The sequence below is a fragment of the Carettochelys insculpta genome, chromosome 1 (genome assembly GCF_033958435.1).
Source record: "Carettochelys insculpta isolate YL-2023 chromosome 1, ASM3395843v1, whole genome shotgun sequence".
In the NCBI taxonomy this organism is placed as follows: Eukaryota; Metazoa; Chordata; order Testudines; family Carettochelyidae; genus Carettochelys; species Carettochelys insculpta.
In genome coordinates, this window is record NC_134137.1 from 220780323 (window position 1) to 220803151 (window position 22829).

Genomic DNA, 22829 nt, shown 5'->3' on the forward strand with positions numbered 1-22829 from the left:
CCCCAGAAGCAGCCAGTAGGTCCAGCTCCATGGTGGAGGGGCCCTGAGGCTCTACATGCTGCCTCACTACCCTGAGAATGGGCTCTGCACTCCCATGGGCCAGTTCCAAGCCGACAAGAATGGTGTGTGGGGACAGGGGGAGAGGCAGTGTTTGCAGGTGAGTGCAGTATTCACAGCGTTGCAGAGCTGCCTGCCTTTGTCCAGTCTTGGAGTTGGACCTGCTGGCTGTTTCCAGAGTGCAGCACAGTGCCCCAGGAAAGGCAGGCAGGGAGCCTAAGTGCTGCTGTTCCAGAGCCATCCAAGGTAAACCTGAGACCCCAGCCCCTACCCCAGAGCACCTCTTGAAACTCCACATGCCAGAGGAGGGAGACAGCAGAAGGATGGAACCCCTGATAAATGTGAGGAAGAGGGGACAATGCAGTATCATCAGACTAGGTACAGAGGGTTTCTGGGTGGAGACGTGGGATGGTCACATGTCCCACACCTTTAGTTTGCTCCCCCCAGTATCAGGAGCCACAAGTCAATTATGGGCCCAGTTAAGTGGGCTGAGCACTAGAGAAGCCTGTGGGCCATGTAGGGAAAGATTCCTTTCTTTTTAGGCTGAACAGTTGAAGAATAGTTGCTTTCCCTGAGACACTCCAAACCAAAGGTAGAAGGTGGCTCCCACTGTGGTACAAGCAACTCATCCCTCCACCATATCCAAATGTCTGCCTAATCCCCAAACTTCTGGAGAGTTGCCCAAACCCGCTTCTAAAAGCTCATGACTTTCTAGGTTGCCATAACCTATGGGTTTCGCACCAGAAAAGTGACACTGGAGAGAACAGAGAGGAAATGGAGAGCCTAAGCAAGCTACAAAGAAGGCAGGAATTGAACTGCATCATTCTCACTTGTTTTCCTGGTCTGAACTAGGGTGCAGGATGGGAAAGAAGTAGAGAGAAGAGGCTGTTCAATTTAGATGTGTAGCAGCTATGTTTCTGCCTTACCAACCAATTACAGTGGGTGGGAGAGAAAGTACTACAGAAGTGTAATGGATCTTCTGACTTGACTCGACCCTAGTCCTTTTATCTTTTTGGCTGCTAAGGTGGGTTCCACCTCACACAAAGGTGTACACTCATCCCGTGCAACACCGAAACACTTCCCTGTCACCCACTCCCAGTGAAGCCACTCCAATTATGGTGCTTACTGTGGACTAGGGGGCAAGATCTGTCCATTAGCAACATAGAAAGGCCTGTATGGAGACTAAGAAAGAGGACAAAAGGACCTAGGTGGGGACTTAAAGATATGCAGAATGTCAAAAGAAGAGGACTAAAAAGGGATGGCACTCCTGATGTTTCATTAGAAACAGCCATGTACTCCTTTAGGTAATAATTATCCACAAAAGTTTAAAAAAAAGCCTAGTTCAAACCCTTTATTTTGTAATTTCAAACTTATTCAGTATGACAATTTTGCCAGCTGCTTTTTTGCCCTCATCAAACATTTACAATAGCGAATATGCCAATCTGTCTATGATTAAAGCCCTGGGCTGCTGGTGCCAAATCACTCTGTCTGAGCTGCATAGCCAAGCTTTCAATAGCAGGTACTATGCAAGGCCTCAGAGATAAAAGGCAAGTTAGCAGCAGCAGGCTCAAGACTCTTTCTTGGAAAAGCCATTGTTTACAGCAAGTTTTCCAGCTACCCCACTTAAGAGCCAGAGAACACTACTGCCCCTCCTCTGCTTCCTCTTCAGCTTTCACAAAGGAGGTATGCCTAAAACGATGCAGTGCCCTGAAGACTTCTTGGGAAGGTCTCTATCTCTCACATATTACATCTTCATACAAACATCTTTGGCACGTAGAGCCAAAACACTGTATTATTTTACTGTAAGCATTGGTCCTATTTGGATGGCTTCAGCTGAAAGCCAGGGAATGATGTGGAATTATCTGTGGTTATGTGTGGACATCAAGCTTTTCTAATGAGCACATGACAACACGGCATTCCACAACACAGATGACATTATTAACGTGTTTTCATTGAGCTACAAATTGAAACAACTTTACATTCAAGTATTTTTTGTTCAACAGGAGCTCAAACTTCTGCTATAAGATTCATATTTCCTAAGTACAGTAAACCCCGGATTTTATGGATGCCCATTTAGCAGACTATGGGAACGACAGACAACCCCATTTTTCCTGAAGTCCACCAGGGTCTGCAAAATCCTAAATTCCACCTCCCCACACAAAAAAAGTTAAGGGAGCCTCTGGTGGGAGAAGCGTGTGACGGCTCCCACAGGAGCAGCAGCTTCTCCAGGCAATGCAGTGACCCCTCCAGCTGCACACGGCAACACACCTCCACCTGCGTGGCTAGGTCCATTACGCCATGCACAGGGGGGTGCCTCCAGCCATGCAGTGAGATTCTGCCAGCCGTGTGCAGGGGGTGCCTCCAGCCACGTGGTGAGGTCCTGTCACTATGTGCAGTGGGGCGCCTCCAACTGCGCGCAACAAGGCTCCTGCAACTGTGTGTGGCGGGGTGCCTCCAGCCACGTATGGTAGCGTCCCAGCTGCAGTCTGGCAGCTCCAGCAGCAAGGCAGGTTCCAGTGGTTCTGGCTCCAGCAGCTGCGATCTGGTGAATCCCAGGTGTTTTTTTTGTTGTTTTTTTTTTTGGCGGGGGGAGGGAGAGGGAGGGATTGGGGGAGCCTAGTGGGGGTGGTTGAGTAGTAAGCCCTTGTATTTAATGGACATTCTGGTTTAACAAACACCCCTCTCCCCCATTAGCCCATTAAATCGAGGGTTTACTGTACTGACATTAAAGTATAAACACACACTGTGGAAGAACTCTGGACATAAATGTGGTGTATGCAGATAAGTAGATTTAGGAAAAAATGTTTTAAGTCTGTCTCCCGTGTAATGCACCTTTTTTGTTATGTGAAGACTGAGGCAATTTGAGATGGTTGTTACAGAGTGAGTGACACTCTTTCATGGAGATTTATATTTGCTTTTGTTTTCCTCAGTCTAACATAGAATTTATCCAAATGATTTGCTCTCTGAGGACAGAAAGCTTAGGATGAATAAATTATGTAAAATGCTGTGATTGTTTAACACCACACTTCCAAGTCAGTAGTGAAATATACATCCTCCTGACCCTGCAAACTTTTACTCCCCCAAATTAGTAATATCAGAACGATCACACCCATGTTACCTACCTTCATTGACAGCATGAGGCTTAATAATGCAGCAAGTACAGTTTGTAAATTTTGCACTATTGGCTGGACCACGACCTCCACTTGAAGGAAAGAACAACTCCAGCTCCTGTGTTTAAATGAAATTCAAAATATTTAGTGTTACATAATTGCACGTCTCAGATCTTTAGAACACACAGTATTGTTCTGTGATAGTCTCAGCCTCATCCAGTGATATAGTACTATAAGAACACCTATATCTAAGAACATAAGAATGACCATATTGCATCAGACCAGAGGTCCACCTTGCCCAAAGTGTTGTCTTCGGAGAGTGGCCAATGCCTGATGCTCCAGAGAGAATGAACAGAACAGGTAATTATCAAGTAATTCATTTCCTGTAGTTTATTCCCAGATACCGGCAAACAGAAGCTAGGGACACCATACCTGCCCACTGTGGCTAATACCAATTGATGGACCTATCCTCAAAGAATTCGTCTAGTGCTTTTTGAGACCCTGTTATACTCGTAGCCTTCATAACATCCTCTGTGCATTATGTGAAGAAATACTTTCTTTTGTTTGTTTTAAACCTGCTGCCTACTAATTTCATTTGGTAACTCCGAGTTCTTGTGTTATGAGAAAGAGTAAACAACATTTCTTTATCTACTTCCTCCACACCAGTCAGGATTTTATAGACCTCAATCATATCCCCTCCTTAGTTGTCTCTTTTCCAAGCTAAAAAGTCCCACATGTATAATCTTTCTTCATATGGAAGCTGTTCCATACCTCTATTCATTTTTGTTGCCCTTTTCTGAACATTTTCCAATTACAATATATCTTTTCGGAGATGGCATGACCGCATCTGCATGCAGTATTCAGGATGTGGGCATACTCTGGATTTACACAGACCCACATGCTCTGGCTGCCAGGGTAAGCAGAATAGCCCTGCACCAAAGAGCAGGACCCCAGAAACCTAACATCCCAGCACATGTTCTGATCAATCCACTTTTCCAGCTGCTCCTTTTGTTTCCTTTGCTCACTGACGACTCCATGCCTTCCTTCTATGTACTTCATCCACTGTACTCAGAATAACCTGCCAGTGAATGTTAACAAATCGCCCAGAAAATGGCCTGCAGTAAGGTATGTTAGTCAACTTATAAAAAAGGAATTTGAGTAATGTCCTTTTAAAGGAAATAACCTGAAGATGTTACCACAAACATGTTCCTTGTATAAGAGTCTCAGGCTAAACCTAATGTCCTTGGGCTCTCTCTCCGTTACTTAGTACTGCATTTCAGAAGGAATTAAGCTGAAATTAGATTTTCCTACTCAATAACCCTTGCTTCTATGATGATTGTGATTCCTATCTAAACAAAGGGCCAAACACCACAACTTACCATTTCTTTCAAAGAAAAGAAAAAACACCCTTTTTGTTTGCTGCTGTCAAGTGTATGCTTATTTTAAGTATTTACATCTATCTGAGGCAACAGGTCAATGTATAAGATCTTCTTATAGATAGTGAAGAGCATGTTTCAAAAATTATTCTGCTCTGTTGCTATTGACTACTGTTAACTTTAAATAAAACCAGCAGTCTCCATAGGCCACAACACCAGGAAAAAACAAAATAAGAGAAAATATTTACAAGTGCTATATACACACCGCATAAATATTTTAATTGCTATATACAAAACAAATTCCTGAAAGAACAGTAAGGCCAGGTCTATGCTGGCACTTTGCAGTGCTGTAAGGTTCTGGCTCAGGGGTGTGAAACACACACACATACACAGCATAGCAAGTTAGTGTTATAAAGCACAAATGTGAACCAGGTAACAGCACTGGGAGCCATGATCCTAGAGCTGTTAGCTACTCCTCCTGTCCAAGACATTTACACAGAATGCTGAAACCATATTAAAAGCTGAATCCTACTAACTTCTTTGGCATCTGGTAGGTAGCCATCTACAATTGTATGGCTCCTGCCCATTAAATTCATAACCCTAATTGCTGTGTCAGAGATAAACTATAATTCTCACAAGGTAAAGAAGAAAAAAAAAAAAGCAAAAAGTTGTATAAATTTATATGCAAGTCTACCAAAACAGCAAGCTAAGCATTTTCAGTTATAAGGAGAGTTAAAAAAATAGCTGGCCTTTCAAAAGTAATTACTATAATGACAAAAAGTAGCATTTCTCAAATAATTAAATGCACAAAAAGTAAAGCAAGAATCTTATCAACAGAAAACATGCACTTACTTCTCTAACTAAAATCCTGTGTTAACAGATAATTCTTCCTACAGCCTTTCTTCAGAGGGTGCTTTTCAACTGCGCTGGCAGTATTCCAGAGCAGAAATACAGGGTGTAGCTACACTACAAGGGCTGCAGCAGCACAGCTGAGGCAATGCAACTATGCCATTTCAACAGAAACTTGCTGTAGAGGTGGACGTATTTCTCCTGTCACAGAAGTACTTTCTTCCATCAACCTAGTTGTGTTTACACCAGAGCTTAGAGGCTGACCTAAGTACATCCTTCGGGGGTGTGAAATTTTCACACAACCAAATGACACATCTAGGTCACCCTATGTTTTAGGTGGAGACTGGACCACACTTTGACTCTCATCTCTCCAAGTGAAGACAACCCAAGCTTTCAATCTTACATACTCAACCCACAAGCACATACAACCACTGGGACAAAGGGGCTTACTAGCATCTGGTTGTGATTTTTAGCTGGCCTGACCAATTCAGTGTACTACCTCGCTAATATCATAAACTGTACCTAAAAGGTGCCAGATAAGAGATCTATAGAAAGTTAACAACATACTGATCATTAAATGTTATTGTGTGGTGTATGTATGCAAAATTACAAGCACATTGGAAATTACATTCTTAAAGTGTGTCTGCAAGGCAGGGTTGACATTACCTCCACACAACACAAAGCAACACATTTCTGCCCTGCTCAAAAGTACTTCCAGAATATGTTAAGAAACCATGGAAATATATTTACACAAGAGGCGAACAAAAGCATCAAGGCAACAAGGGGGAAGATAACCACAACATCATGGCAGAGGGAGGAGGGCTGCAGGAATCATATCAGTTCCCATGGGTAGAAGACACCAGTCAGGAGCTCTCTCCATCAGAGTCCAGGACACCTTTCCCTCACAACTGGGGCAATCAACTTAAGCAGCATTCATTTTCAAAACTTCAAACAACAGAGAAGGGACAAGAACCCCAAGTGATCTTTCACCTAAGACAACAAAGAAACTTAGCACTTTGTTTGTGTAGGAGATCCTGGCCAACACGGTGATCAGCCATCTTGCCAGGATGTGGCATGATAAAAATTCTGACCTTGACCCAAGACTGTAGATTTGTCAAGTCTTAGGCTTTATCTACACATTCAAGTTTACAGTGCTGCCACAGCAGCAGTTTAACACAGCAGTGTGGTCATGGCAAGGGCACTGGGCGAGAGCTCTCCCAGCACTCCAGGGTAAACCACCTCCACAAGAGGAGGAGTTTACAGTGTTAGGAGCCTGTTTAAACTGGTGCTTTATAGAGCTATAATTTACTATGCTCAGGAGGGAGTTTTTTTCACACCTGTAATAAGAAAGTTAGAGCACAGTAAATTGCCATTATAGACAAAGCTGTTAGCCTCCAGAAAGTGTTTTTCACTTTGACTATTTCCAAATCTACCCTTCATTCCTGGACTCACTTAAAACCCAGTCTCCTTTTGCCAATCAACTTGTTTTACTTTTAATCTAAAGCATCCCAGAGCTGTGTGTGTGAATGGAAGTCACTGTTAACTCCAGTTAAAATGATAAGCTTTGAACACTGTATCCTTAGCGGCACAAATGAATCATCTTATTCCTTTGAAGGATCCAAAAAAGTGCTGTACTTTACAGAGCGCACAGTTTTAGGAAAATTTGGAACTGGGAGTGTTGGGCATCTCTTGACTAGTAATCACCATGGCTGGTGGACAGGCCCATGAACAGTGGGAAGGCAAGGGGGGCTACTGCAAAGGGGCCCAGAGCTCCCAGCTGCCACTGCTGCTGCAGTATCTGCAGTGGCAGATGAGAGCTCTGGGTCTCTCTGAAACACCACAGGAGCTCCACTCTGTGTGGCTTCTAAGTGTGGTGTCTAAGTGTGGGGGCCAGTACTGTGCTCTGGGCTATGCTAAGGCCTAACTGCCTTAAGGATGGCACTGAGGATGACAGTTGCAGTATGTGGGTTGTGCGTAGTGGAAAGGAAGTAACTGCGGCTGGGAAGAGATGAATAGAACATAGATGGGGTGTTGAATGATTTAGCTGCTTATTTCCTTGCCTTTTAGAATTTATATTGCTAAGCCATGCAGTCTGCATAATTAACACAAAGTTTAAGCTCCTGCTGTGTTTCAAAATCAGCAAAGGTTTATTTTAGCATAAACACAAACCAATAAAATATTTTCTTGAATAATAATGAAAATGTGCACATACGCAAAGTAAGATGTTAGGGATCAAATCCAGGCTTGTAACAAACGGACTTACAAATGAGTAGGAAGAGCGGGCATTCATTCACTTCAGGGTATTTTACTCTATTTACTTTGTTCTGACATAAGACATTGACCACTTGAGTTTTTACAGTTTATAAAAGCTTAACACTTTTGAAACTCAATGTCTGCTGTCATTAAAGAATTGTCTGACTGCCTCCCCATAATTTCCCATAACTGCGAACATTTAAATATAGAGAAATCTAAAAGCAAATACATACAAACGTCAATAACTGGTGCATTTATAAAAAATAATTGAATTCTGCCCAGAATGAGGCAGAAGGGTTGGTTTCAGTGTATTTGGACAAATTTTTTTAAGTTAGTCCATTCATGCCAGGGTGGAAGTATGTAGGCAGTATAGTTTGCACAGATGCTATTTGCATGGTGGATGAAGTCTGCCTACTAATGTGTCACTGTACAACATTTAATTCAGCACTAAATGCAAATGAAAAAACAAAAGGATTTCTGTACTGACTGCAGATTAACTAAAATACAACTTAGCAAATGAACATAATGAATAAATGTATCTTTTAAAAAACTTACTCGAGCAGCAGAAGCAAGAGAGTCAGGGCCATGAGCTGCATTTCTTATGCCATCTGTTCCAAACATTGCTCTAATGCTGTCTGGGGCTTCAGAACGAGCCACCACAGAGTTTGCAGGTCCCAGTAACTTTTTCCACTCCGATACAGCATCATCTCCTAAAATTTCCATGGCAACAGTGGGACCGCTTGTAATAAACTGGAGAAGCTCACTGCAGGAAAGACACAAAACCAGCACAGAATTCACTATACAGAAAATAAAATCTGTGGACTGGTTCTCAACTCTCACCAATGTTATAGGAAAGGATAACAGCCCACAGCACAAGTGGTGCTGATGATGTGTAGCACAAGGCTAGGAAGAAATACTGGATAAGATATGGCAGGGACAGTGGAGGCAAAAGATCACTGATGAGCCATTCTTTCTAAAGTGTTCCTTCCACCTCATAGACACATGGTGCCCATCTGGGGCTATACTACACTAGGAAATAAAGTCAAATTTATTAAGTCAACTTTATACCACTAGATGTTATAAAGTCAATGGTGAGTGTCCACACATTTAGAAAGTCAACATAGCGTTCCCCATTACCTTTGCTAAGTCTGACTGTGTCAGCAGTGCATTGTGGGTACCTATCCTCCAGTTCCTGCACCCCCATTGCATTCTGGGTTTCTGTGCCTATGTGTTATGGGGAAAAAGTGTGCTGCAAGTGGTTGTGGGTGATTGATGTCATCATCCCAGAGTGAATTGCCCTCACTCCCTACTCCCATTGAAAACAAACTGCCAAATGTATTTTCACACCACTTTTCCACAGCCTGGCCCTGGCACACACCATTACAACACTAGTGGGCCAGTCCTGAGAAATGTAAAATGCAGAAATAATAATCTGAAAAGTTTCAGTTTGGATCTACTGAAAAGTTATTTTTGGTATTGTTGAAATGCTTCATTTCGACAGTGTTATTTTGATTCATTTCATTTTGACCCAGCAGCCATGTGGAGATGAGGCAGCATGAGAGCCCAGCAGCTGCATGATGGGGGGCAGCCACGTGGTGCAGGGGGCAGCCAGAGAGCCTTGGCTGATTCCTGCTTTCCACCTCCTGCTTACCTGGAGAACAGCAGAAGGGAAAACGATGGTCAGAATGGACACATTGGGGGGCATTGTGTGATGTTTCTGGAGGCCAATAAAATAACAATAACGCTGTGTCTGCTCTAGCTTTCAGTCAACCTTGTAAATTTGAATTTGGCGTTACTCCTCGTGGAAAAGCTGGAGTAGAAAAGTCAACCTTAGGTCACCTTAAAATTAACCTACTGATACTTGTAGTGAAGACAAAATAAATAAAATTGACCTAACTCCCTTAAAATTGACTTTACGCTCTAGTGTAGACTATTCAGCCTGTAATTCTTTCCTCATGAAAGTAACATAAACACTCCTATTAGAAACCACTGCCTCCTTCATCAACCCCTAAACCTCTTATCCAGACTTGCCATCCTCTCCAATTAATTTCTCTCTCACAGAGTGCCACACAGTCAACCTGTGCACGCTCTCTCCCATCTGAGGGAGGCCCTGCACTGAAAAAGTTTTACTTGAAAACATTCATTATCCCCTCCCCCATGTGCTTCCCCCTCTAGACTGTCTCCTCCATGGCTCATAATCAGCCTTGCACTAAATTGAAAAACAATATTGTAGTGAAAGAAGTCCCTATTAGCCTTGCTCTAATTTGAGCATAACAACCTAAAATATCGTGCGATCAACGGGAAAAAAGTAAGGTAAGAACAAAATTTACTGTAATTTTAGAATTATAATTTCTAATTTGTTTAACCCAGACAATGCGCTCAGTGCCGTTTAATCTGTAGAGATAAAGATAATTCATTCCCTGCAATCTTCACATTGAAACAGACGGATTGAGAAGTCAATAGATAGTGGAAAACAAAACATGTTACTCTTTGTATCACAAACTCACAATTTCTTGGTACGGTGGAAGTCATCAAATGTTGTGGGGAAAGATTTGAATAAAGAGAAATGAAGTGAGGAAAACAAACAATGCATGCTTAATGACCCAAACACCTGGAAATCCCGAAGTTAAGAACGAACACATGTAATCTTAATTTTGCTCTCTTGACCCATACACATCGTGATATAGAGAGACGTTATCCACGTGGGTGGTAACAATGGTTCTTCGAAATGTGTCCCTGTGGGTGCTCTATACTAGGTGTTGGGCCAACCCTGGCACCGCAGATCAGAGATTTGCAAAACAGTTCCCACTTGGATTGCGGTTGCACAGAAGTGCGCAGGGCTCTTAGTGCACTTCTAGTCACTTGCGCAAACCGGTCGGAGCCAATTCCTCAAAGCTGCCTCAGAAATACACATCTGAAAGACATAAGACAAACTCCGAAGTGGGGAGAACGGGTGGGTAGCGGAGCACCCGGGGGACACATCTCGAAGAACCATCGTTACCACCCAGGTGAGTAACTTCTCTTTCTTCGAGTGGTCCTCGTGGGTGCTCCATATCAGGTGACTACATATCAGTGACACACGCGCCCGCGCCCCACCCCACCCCCCCGCAAAACATGGAGGTGGGTACCAGAGTTAGACGTCAGTAGCCACCGAGTGCACAGCGCTTGAGCGGCTCATGTCTCCAGCCATCTGGTGATGTATGGCACAATGCTTGACGAAAGTGTCATAAGATGACCACGTCCCTGCGCAGCAAATGTCCTTCAAAGGGACACCCTTAAAGAAGACTGTGGATTCTGCTATCGCCCTAGTAGAGTGAGCTTTAGGAGGTACAGGTAATACTGTCTTCCGCAAAAAACAACACGTAGTTATACACGACGTGATAATGTTCTATATTCTCTGTGACAAAAGCACCTTGTCCTTAGATTTCTGTGCAAGAGACAGTAATAGCCTGTCTGTTTTTCGGAAAGGCTTTGCTGTTTCTAGGCAGAACACTAAAGCTCTTCTCACATCCAGAGAATGCAGTCTCATCTCCCTACTGGAACTATGTGGTCTCGGGTAAAAAGACATAAGTATGATTGGCTCATTCAAGTGGAACTTGGAAGCAACCTGTGGGATGAAGGCAGGAGGCAACTGAAGTGTCACTGCCTCCTTGGTAAATATTGTATATAGGGGAGAGACCATGAGGGCAGCCAGCTTGCTAACTCGACAAGCAGATGTGGTAGCCAAAAGGAACACTGTTTTTAAGGACATAACGGAATAGTCACTAATGATTCAACTGGAGGTCTGGATATTATATCCAGAACTAGGTCTAGACTCCAAGGAGGCGGTATAGGTTTATGAAGACGGTAAAGGTTGGTGAGACCTTTTAGGAAATGCACTGCAGTTGGGAGTGCAAATACCAATGTACCATCTGTTGTGTGTCTAAAAGCTGAGATGGCTGCTAGATGCACCTTTAATGATGGCAGAGCAAGTCCCTCTTGTTTAAGACAAAGTAAGTAGTCCAGAATGGATTGTATGGGGGTTTCTTCTGGGTGCTCACGCCGTGTGGAGCACCATGCCGCAAAGCATTTACATTTGTATGTATAAGTCTCTCTCAAGGAAGTTCACCGTCTGTGCATCAAAACATGTCTGACCTGTTCAGAGCACAAGACCTCTGAAGGATCAAACCAATTATCAGCCAAGCCATGAGGTGAAGCACGTGCAGTTGTGGATGCAACAATAACCCATGGTTCTGAGCGAATAGGTTCAGAATGATAGGGATTGATCATGGAGAACATGCTGACGTGCATTGCAGGAGTGAGGACCAATGTTGTCGACCCCATGCCAGAGCTATGAGGATCAGATTGGCTCCCTCCGATATGGCTTTCTCCAACACTTTGTAGATGAAGGCCGCTAGGGGAAATGCATATAAGAGAGGACCTTTCCAAGGGATAAGAAAAGCATTGCCAAAAGACCCCCACCCCATGCCTGCTCTGAAGCAATAAAGGCAGCATTTATTGTTGCTGCAGGTTGCAAACAAGTCTATGGATGGAATGTCCCAAGACCAAAAAATAGGATGCAGAACATTGGATCGTATCTCTCATTCTTGGTCTGGTGCAAATTGTCTGCTCAGGCACTGGGGTGTGACATTGTTCACACCAGATAGGTATAAGGCCACCGGTGTTATGCAATTTTGCATGCACCAGTTCTGTAATTGGAGGGCCTCCACACAAAGAGAGGAGGAACTCACTCCCCCCTTGCCAATTTATATAATACATTGTGGTAACATTGACAGTAAATATTCTTTCCCAGGCCCCTAAAATGCGAGCCAGAAAGTGCTCGCAAGCATTGAATACCGCTCTTAGTTCCAGAAGGTTTCTATGAAGGGCCATTTCCTGTTGGGACCATCGGCCCTGGACTGACATGTCGCCCATATGCGCACCCCAGCCCACGCTGGATGCATCAGTGGCTATGGATACAGCAAGTTGAGGTTGGTGAAAGGGGACTCCAGATAGCAGATTGTTGGGTCTCGACCACCACCGCAGGGATTGCACTACCTATGCGGTTGGGGATACTCGTTTATGATTTGTGTGCCTCGTGAGCATATAAATGGTTGCCAGCCAATGTTGTAGGTACTAGAAGATCTCAAGATCTGCTGTGATAGTGGTACTGCTGCTGGTGACCCCTATAGGTGTGACAGCAGCAGCATGCTCGAGTATCTGGGGATGAGGAGCGAGAAATGGAGTGTCTCCTGTACTCGTGATGGTGGTAAGAGTAAGGCAGATATGACGACCTCAAAGAAGGTGGGGGTGAAGGGGACATATGTTCAAAAGAAATATTCTCAATGTTCCTTATTTATTTGAAAACCTCTACTTAGCAATCTACTTATTTATGTTAATGCATGTATAAAATACACAATTTAACATTAACATCTAATCCCCAAGAAGTTAATGGCTACTTTTCCCTGCTATTCTGTAAACTTTCATTAATTTCCGATTTTGCCAATTAAATCAAGAAGTCCTGTTTCAGAAATGTTAATAAATCTCTAATGAAATGTGATATGTAAATGGATATGACAATTTATATTTTGTCATCATGAGGGTGCTTTTGCATTTCACTTACTGCAGCAAATTGCCAAAGAACAGATATCAAGCATTGCTGAATTGCTGACAAGGTACATCTTAGTGCATAGAGGGCTTATAGTTTCTCAGCATGCCGTTAGTTCAGCAATCCATGAAATAACACTGCAGACATTCTCGTTCATTTATAAGCTAATTCATGCAGACTTGCTCAGCAAAAACAAAACAAAACAAAACAAAAACAAAAACAAAAAACAACCCAATATCGGTGTTTTCCTAAGAGCTTTATTATAGTCCGACATTTCCTACGGTCACTTCTCTGCAGTGCACAGAAGGAAACATACCTGCACCTACACACACCAATCGCTGCTTCTAGAATTAGGTGACAATTACTGTGGCAATTAGCTAGTTGCTCAGAAACATGACGACAGTGCTGCAGTTGGTTATCTGGCAGTTGCAATTTCTTGTTTTGCATGACAAAATAACATAAGCTTGCCTAATAGGGTTGACCTTGTCCACTACACGGTGAACAGTTAACCTGGCTCAGACTCAGGAATACATTACCTTCCCTTTTTTTTTTTTTTGCAAAATTTTGAGGAGTAAAGGGACTTCGAAGTACCCCAGGCACTATGAAGTACTGGTGGGTGAGCCGTGGCTACATGCGAGCCAGCACTTCCAAGTTTAACACTTTGGAGTTGCCACGTTGGGGGGGAGAGGAGGAGAGAATCTGCTTAATGAAGTGCTGCATATGCACTGCAGCACTTCATTAATAAACTCCCAACACTCTACTTACCATCCTCCCTTTGAAGTAGGGAGGTAGTGTAGACAAGCCCTAAGACTAATTCTCAAGTACTAAAACTATTTACACTTCTTCAAGAACTATTTCCACTACAATAGGCTACTAGCTAAAAAATTGAGCACAGAAAACAAGAGCTCCAACAACCAGCAGCACAGCAAGAAGGAACTGAGTGGCGGGAGGAGGTGGCAGGTGCATATATCGGTTGCCATATCAGCGCCACTCCAGGGGGTGTCGCACCGACTCTATGGCTACTGGCTAATGCAAAAAAGCTTTCAGTGACTGGGTGTGCACCCACGCACACCCAACTTGGAATGGACATGAGCAATCACTTGAAGAACCAGAGGCTCCAGCGGCTGAGAGTCACGGAGCTCCAGCAGCCAGGGAGTGCCAGTGGCTGGAGAGCTTCAGAGGCCAGGAGCAGGAGCCACTCCAGCAGCTGGGAAGCATGAGGCTGGAAAGCCAACAGCCAGGGCTGAGAGCTGGAGGGGAGTCCTGGAGTAGGGATTGAAGATAGCAGGGGAGCAGAAACCTCCCCTGGTCTAACAGAATCCCTGGTTTGGGACCACTCAGGTCCCGAGGGTGCGGGACCTTGCAGGTGCAACCTGTATTTGCTACCTTAAGAGTATCAGGTACCCTGATGGCAAGCCATATTCCAGAGCTGAAAATTTTCCCTCTCCCACTTCTTTCCTGTGAGGATCATTTTCACATCTCATAGGGTGGAGGTATACATTGGCACTTGATGGGACATGGGGCTATGGAACTAGACACAGGACAACTGGATCCCTCCTAAAAGGTTGGATGGGATTTACACAAACTTTGCCTACAGGCTCTTGAAACTTGAGCCTACTTCTTGCTTTGCCATATTCTTTTAGTATCACAGGCATCTGAAATGAATGCCATGCGCTGTGAAGAAAGTTCTCTAGGTCAATCTTTTTCTGTACAGTAAATGAGCACAACCTCAAAAGTCTGCACTTACTTGTAAAAGGGCTTTGACTGATGATCTACATAGAAATCCATTGCTTCTTTCCTAGAAAAGATTTTAAAAAGCATATGAACCATTAATGAACAATTATTAACATGTTTGTAATGTGGGAAGTTTCTTCCAAATTCCAGATAGTTTGTGGGTGGCTTATGCACGAAAGAATCGTGGTTAATATACTTTTTTTTAACATTATCAAGGCAACTCTTCATATTCCTTTTACCCAGAAAAACTGCTAATTTGCTGTGTCTGCCTTTGAATTCTACTTAGCTCTTAGCTTCTACGGTTATCTTGTAGCAATTAGTGCCACAGATAAATTACATGTTATATAAGATGATTTCCTTTTACTTGTCCTAAACGTACTGCTGTTCAGATTCATTAATCCTCCCTATGTTTTTGTATCATGACTAAGGGCAAACAGGAGCCCTTAGACACCTTCCATGTACCATTTGCTATTTCACAGTTTTCATAATTCATCCTCCGATTGGACATGCCTGTCAAATCAATGCTTCCACATTTTTAATTGCAGAGCAGCAGCTAATCTGCCTGACTATAGCTGGTTTACTTGCCCAGATAAATATTTTTGGTTGTCCTGAGATGTCAGACAAAAGGACTTTTCAAAGCCTGGTATCTACCTATGGTTTGCAAGTGTTCCAGGGCATAAAATATCATAGTGTTCTCCAGATTTCAGAAAGAGGGGTTTTGTTTGTTCAGCTTTGGTGGTAGTGGGTTGGGTTTTTTTGTTTGTTTTTTAAATATGAAGAAAGATTTTCACCCACGGTACTTCCTTACTTTTGGTAACTCACTACAGTCACACACAAATTGCTACACACTGCTTCCTCACCACTTGATTGAGATGCTGTAATGCAGTGATTTCCAACATTGTCATTAAATTGAACCAGTTTACTAAGATCTCAGCTGTGTCAGCTAGTGACTTTCTCATCACACCTTCCCCTGTGGTTAGCAAGTTCCTCTCCTCACTAGTATTCCACAACAGCTCTATGTATGTAACTCCTGCTGGCACCACTGAGATTTCTGCATGTAGAGCAGCGGTTCCCAACCTTTTCCAGACAGGGACCCCTTTTGACAATTCAGAAAGACTTGGTGACCCAAGGCAATTCAAAAATGGGGGGAGCTGGGAGAGCAGTGCCGTAAGTAACTAATTTTGCACCTGATGCAAGAATATTAAATTGTGCCCCCTCACTTTTCTCTATTAATAGTTATTCCATAAAAAGGGAAAATACATCAATAAAATAATAAGTTTGTTTATTATAGTTTACTTTTTTTATTATTATACTTAACCTGGGTTGTGGTGGGCGAACAACTCATCCTCAAACCACTCCCCCCTGCCCCCAGCTTAAATCCCACACCCTAAGGCTGGAGGGGAGTCGCAAACAGAAAAAAAAATGTAAACTGAGAAATCAGCTACACAGAAGAGAAAGAGGGGCAGAAGGCGGGGAAGGAGAGGGTGAAAATTACTGCCAGACACTAGTAAGTGGCTTGCCTGGGATCACTACGAACATTAAAGACATGGAAGCAGCCTTTGTAGTATGTAAGGCGGGGAAGGGTCCTACTTTTTTTACACTGGGGGCCACATGGCAGTATTTTAAATAGCCCCAAGCCACCACCACCCCACCCCTACCCCCAGCCTTAAACTCCCCCAGCAGTCCCAAACCACCCCCAGGCTTAACCCCCTCCAGAAGTACCAAACCGCCCCTAACCTTAGACACCCTCCCTGCAGCTCCAAACAGCCCCCAACCTCAGACACCCTCCCTGCAGCTCCAAACAGCCCCCAACCTCAGATCCCTACCACAGCCCTAAAGGGCCCCAGCCTTAAACATTCCCCCTCCTCCCTCTTCATTGGGGCTGCTAGGCTGGGCGTCTCCCCCAGCCCTCCTGATCCCAGCAGGTAAGTCATTAAAACCAATTAACTCAGGTATTAAGCTTTCAGATAACTGCCATCTCTAGTGATAGAGACAGCTGCTGGAGAAGGCACCTATGTCTATTCATAGACAACTGCCTGAGGCAGCAGAGTTAAGAAACTGCAAATGGCTTCTTTAACAGCCACACGCAGCTGGGAACTCCCCAGCTGGTGACCCTTAACAAATCTAATGGCAACCTTGTTTGGGTCCTGACCCATAGGTTGGGAATCCCTGATCTAGAGAACTCATGGAGGGTCTCTAAATTCAGTCTAGATGCTGGACAGCTTCCCAACTCCAATTCTCTAACTCAGGGGTCAGCCACCTTTCCCAGGCAGAGTGCCAAAATTTGACCTTTTGACTTCCATGTACGGTCCAAGTGCCTGTGAAACTTTTTAAAGTCACTAACAGTCCTAATTTCAACAGTTTCATTAATAAATAAAGAGGCAGAGCTTTACCGTTCAGGTGGTGGCTAGCAGCATTAACTGGCCTTTTGTTAATCCGCAGGCAGCACGGCTTTGAGCAAGCTCCCAGCTGCCTGGGTGGGGTGTGGGGAGGCGTGGCTGGGCTCCTGCCTCGCATGCCAATGAAAACTGGTTCGCATACCACTCTTCGCAGCTGTGCTGGGCATTGCTGACCCCGCACTAACTCATAATAGCTCTTTCTTTGTTCTGAATTCTGGAAAGCAACAGATTCGGACACTATCACAGTGATCCCCAAACTTTTATGAGTCAAGCTGCCTCTTTACTCCTATGTGCACCCTCCCACTCTCCTTGGAAATCAGGGGTGGGAGTGGGGTGGTACACAGAGAGAGGAAAGGGGACCAAGACTGGGGCCACAGCTGACAGTAGGTCTGGTCCTGGGAGCAGGGTCAGGGCCATTAGCCAAAGCTGGAGCAAGAAGCAGACCCAAGCTGGAGAAGGAACCAACAGCCAGGTGCATCTCCATGCCCAGCCTTGGCTGCAGGCTGGGCTGCTGTGGGACCAGAAACAGAGCTGTGTCAAGGATGGGGATGCAGTAGAAGGTGGGGTTGGAGTAGAGTGGGGTGGTGCTCTCTTTCTGCTGCCCCAGGGCCCAGCAACACTCCTCAGGGCTTTTGTTCACATGCGCTAGGGCAGTGCACCACATAGTTTGTGGACATGGTAAAATCCAAATTCCCTTGGGGATTAGAGCTAGCTGAATTGAAGACCAGTAATGGCCAAGCATCAGCACTTGGACCACAGGCTAAGTCAGAAGTTCACCCTCTGTTAAGACGAGGAGTGGAGCTGAAGTGAGGCAGTGCTGACAAGGACACCACCAGGCACAGGAGTTTGAAGTAGCACTGGAGGGAAGTCATGCTGTTGTGTACTTCCCTATTAACTTCCCATCTTAAAACAAAGTTGTGTGAATTTTTAGTCTACATCAGCAGGGTCAACAGCCATCACAGACCCCAGGACAAGGTGGGAGAGGGGCCCAGCAGCAGCAATGGCTGAAGATACAGAGCCTAGGGCAGTCAGCCCTTGGTAACACCCAGACCACCACGCTGCCTGGAGCTCCAGGCCTCTGGTGTCCACCTTCTCTCCCCACCACCCTCTTGTCAATGGAAGGTCAATATTGTCTAAGCATTACCAACACTACTTCTGCTTATTGGGCTCTTAGAAGACAGATGGGGTAAATTACAGCTAAATAACAGCACAGAACACTAACAGCCAGGCCTGGTGGCTGTAAACAAACTTTATGGGATTGTGGGAAACTTAGCAAAAGCCATGTCAAGCCAGCCATGTAGCTGTCCAGCAAACTAAAATCATGCTGGGTTACGGATGTTGCCAAATAAGAGCACTCTGGATTAGAGAGGTTCAACCTGTATCTGTGGATATTGTTTTCAAGTATTCGCGCACCTCTTCTGCTTAGTCAATAAGTAAGTAAGTAAATAAATAAAAACTACAACTCCTATGGCATTAAATACAAAACCAAATCTGTTAGTTGTATCCCTAGTTCCCATTCTCTGTCAGTAGATCCCCACCAGTACAGCACAGAAAGGTGGATTCATTTTGGACACAAAGCTGATTAGAGACATGATTAGCTGAAGAGAAAGAAGAACTGACTTATCAAGACATAGGCCTGCCCTTCCTTTCATATCCAAGCAACAGATTTTACAAAAGGTTTAATCAGGGTTAAAAAGGTCTGCCAGGCACATGTCAGCAATAAGCGCCTTTAACAAAAATCAAAACCAAAAACTAAACGGCTGAAGCTGATCTGGCCAAGCCAACCTACATGGATATTTGGGATTAGAACTTGGGCTTTACTACATGTCATCACAAAGAATATGGTGCAATTCTAACAGACAAAATGCAGGGTCTTGTGAAAGCTGCAAATATCCAGCCATTGCTCTAGATCATTGAACATGACTGTCCAATTATGGTAACAGAGAGGTAGCCGTGTTAGTCTGTACCACAACAAAACAAAGCAGCAGAAATGTAGCACTTTAAAGACTAATAAAATCATTTATTCAGTGATGAGCTTTCATGGGATAGACCCACTTCTTCAGATCCAATGAGATTCAGTTAGTCTTTAAAGTGTTACATTTCTGTTTTGTCCAATAATGGCCTCACTCATAATAATTTTTAATCTGTCAGGCAGGCAAGGGAGTTAAGCAAACAGTAATAAAAAATTAAATCTTATCTAAACTGCTTGGATTTTCTTCTTCAGGATAAGCAAAATGCAAAGTAGATAAAGTGGCTCACTGGATATTCAGTTATCTACAGAGAAAATAACATAAAAACAAGAAAGTGCCCAGCACTCCAGGAGCAACGTGCCCAGACAGCAGAAGGAAAGTTGGGCTGGAAAATGGTTCGTATTTATTTAGAGAAGATTAGAGGATTGAGAACTGTGGGGTGGGTCCTGGGACAGACAGTGTCCTATAGCAATATGTGACTACTGGCTGGGCAGTCCAGCACTGTCCTACCACTACTGCAGAGGGAAAAAACAATAAAGAAACCCCTCAGTGCCTTGTACTAGAAGCAGAAGATGAAAGAACAAGAATCCTGTGAAAATGATTTTTGTCCTCTAAGAGATGTTGAGAAGGAACCTCTGACATATTACAGTGACTCTGTAAAATTCCCGCATAGTAGATCCCCCAATTTTATTCTTTCCCCAATATCTCTCCCCAAATTTTGCTATTTGAGATCACAGAGGGGATACCAGACAGAGGTTCAGAAACCAGGTATAGGCTTGTCCTGTCCTGAGTTGGGCCACACAGCCAAGCCATACAGATTGTTGTGTGTCTGAGGTGCTCCACAGCCATGGTAAGAAAGAGCACGACTCTGTCTTTCTAAAGGAAAATCTTGACTTTATATCTTGACTTTAGTAAAGCTTTTGATACTGTCACACATGACCTTCTCATAAGCAAACTAGGGGAATACAACCTAGATAGAGCTACTACAAAGTGGCATAACTGGTTGGAAAAATATTCCCAGAGAGTAATCATTAGTGGTTCAATTCCAGCTGGAATGGCATATTGAGTGGGGTACCAAAGGAATCATTTCTGGGTCTGGTTTGGTTCAATATCTTCAAATAATTTAGAAACGTATTCTCTCTATGCTATTATCTAAGGCAAGGGTGGGGAATCCCCAAGCCCGCGATTCAGATCTGAACCGTAGCTTACTTGGATCCAGCCCCATGACTCAGGGCTCCACTCCCCAGCATCCAGCCCACAGCGAGGAGGAAGCCATGGAGCTCCACCCTCCTGGGCTGGAGCCAGTCAAGCCAGGGCCAGATCCAGCCCACAATCTATGGCAGGAAGTACTGGAGGAGGGGCAGGAAGTGGCTCCACACATCTTCCTGCCATTCCCCCAGCCAGGGGAAGGGGAGGGAGAGTGAAAAGAGCAGAGTTGCCTTGACGGTTTATCACACTGCTCTGATTGGCCAGAATTTTGGCCAATCAGAGCAGCAGAGGATGGTGCCTGGTACCCCAAACAGATCCTGCACCCCCTCCCACCCAGACCCACTCCTGCAGCTTATCTCCATCCCACCCACACTCCCCAACCCCACTCTGCTCCTGACCCCCTCCTTCCCAGACCCCTCAACTCTACCCTGAACCCTTCCTTCCAGACCCTGAACCCCAAACCCTCCTGTGACCTTCCTCCCACCCAGACCCTGAATCCCTGCCTGCTCCTCCATCCTCCCACCTCGATTCTCATCCTTCTCCTGCACCCTCTCCTGGTCAGATCCCCAAGCAACCCACTCCTGCACCCCCTTTCTGCTCAGACCCTCCAATTCCCAGCCCATTCCTACACCCTTCCTCCCTCCCACCCAAGCCCCATAACCCAAACCCATTTCCTGGCAGTCCCCTTCCACTTTGCACCCCTAATTTTTGACCCCACATCAGAGCCTAGAGGGGCCCACAAAATGTACTAGCCCTGCCCCTTTCCACTGGCTCTTGGGCTAGCGTGAGAGGGGAAGGAAGGGAGTGTCTCCTTTTTTTGTTTGTTTTTCAGTGGGGAATGGGGTTTTTTGTTTTTTGGGGGTTTTTTTGCTTCTCACTTGCGTGGCCCCTGACTGATTTTTCTGTGTGTTAGTGGCCCCCAACCCAAAAATGCTCCCCACCTTGAGCTAAAGTTTGTGGAAAATAGCAAGGTTGGGGCAGGGGTTTGCAAGTACTTTGGGAGATAAGATTAAAATTTAAATGATCAGGACAAACTAGAGAAATGGTCTGAAGTAAATAGGATGAAATGCAGTTAGAATAAAGGCAAAGTACTTGGTGAACGATACAAAAAGGGAAATGACTGCCGAGTACAAAGCACTGCAGAATGGGATCAGAGGGTTATAGCAGATCACAAGCTAAATATGAGAGAACAGTGTAACTCTGTTGGGGGAAGAAAAGGAAACATTCTGAGATGTATAATCAGGACTGTTATAATCAAGATAGGAGAAGTGATTCTTGCACTCTACTCCATGCTGATTAGCTGGAGTACTCAGTCTCAACTGAATGACATTACTGGAAAAATGTAGGCAAAATAGCGTCAGTTCACAGAATACTAACAAAAATGATCAAAGGTCTAGAAAATATTACCTGTAAGGGAAGATTGAAAAAAAAAAAAGGGGGAGGGGGTTGCGTAGTCTGGAGAAAAGGAGACAGAGGGGGGCATGATAACAGTTTTCAAATACATAAAAGATTGTTACAAGGAGGAGGGAGAAACATTATTCACCTTTACATCTGAAGCTAGGACAAGGAGCAATGGACTTAAATTGAAATCAGGAGGATTTAAGTTGGACATTAGGAGGTGGTGACAGAGCAGAGTGGCTGGGAAATGGGTTCTCCACACACAGTTTCAGGAGAGGCACATAAAGAACTCTCTGACTTGCCCTATTAGGTGGCTACAAATCTCCAGGAGGGGAGATACCCGGTCAGGGTCTCCACAGTTAGCAAATCAATAATAAGTCTTACTTGGGTCTGGCCAATGGAGAATGACTGAGGCCAAAGCACAAACAGGAGCCAGCACTGGTTCATGAAAACATGGAACCTGTTACAGTTTCCATCAGACTTACACTGCATTAAAATCTCCAGCTTCCTAGATGTCAAGGTAACAGATATGGGTGGGGCAGTTCAGTCTGTAGCACTGCAGTTTGTATTACAAGGCCATAACCTGGAAGTGTAGGGTCTCCAGAATTCCCAAAAAATGTCTTGCAGGGGAATAGCTGCCCCAGAGGAATCCATCTAAGGGGCAGTCCAGCCACGTATTCATCCTTCTTCAATCTTCTGGGTTCCTCAAACTGTCAGGGACCAAGTTGTGAGTGAGCTACCCTAGTGGCTGGAGAAAGACTCTGGCATATCAGTTAAAGCTGAATCCAGACAGAGCAGTTGCATGAGCAAGCCAAGGATCACAGGTAGGCATCAGAGACCAAAGCCTAAGCCCATCAGTCGACGGTGCTCGCAGGCAGAAGGTAGAC

General features: G+C 44.5%; 1 protein-coding gene across 3 annotated transcripts in view; it reads right to left on the bottom strand.

The window, feature by feature from the left end:
• NME7 (NME/NM23 family member 7) overlaps positions 1 to 22829 on the bottom strand; it is a 179194-nt gene that overhangs the window by 109843 nt on the left and 46522 nt on the right. For all 3 annotated transcript variants that reach the window (XM_074999849.1, XM_074999865.1, XM_074999858.1), the window contains exons 5-7: positions 14980 to 15030; positions 8201 to 8408; positions 3180 to 3285 (exon numbers count right to left, since the gene is read on the bottom strand). In XM_074999849.1, coding sequence (XP_074855950.1) covers positions 3180 to 3285; positions 8201 to 8408; positions 14980 to 15030 — 365 coding nt within the window. The remainder of the gene's footprint in view (positions 1 to 3179; positions 3286 to 8200; positions 8409 to 14979; positions 15031 to 22829) is intronic.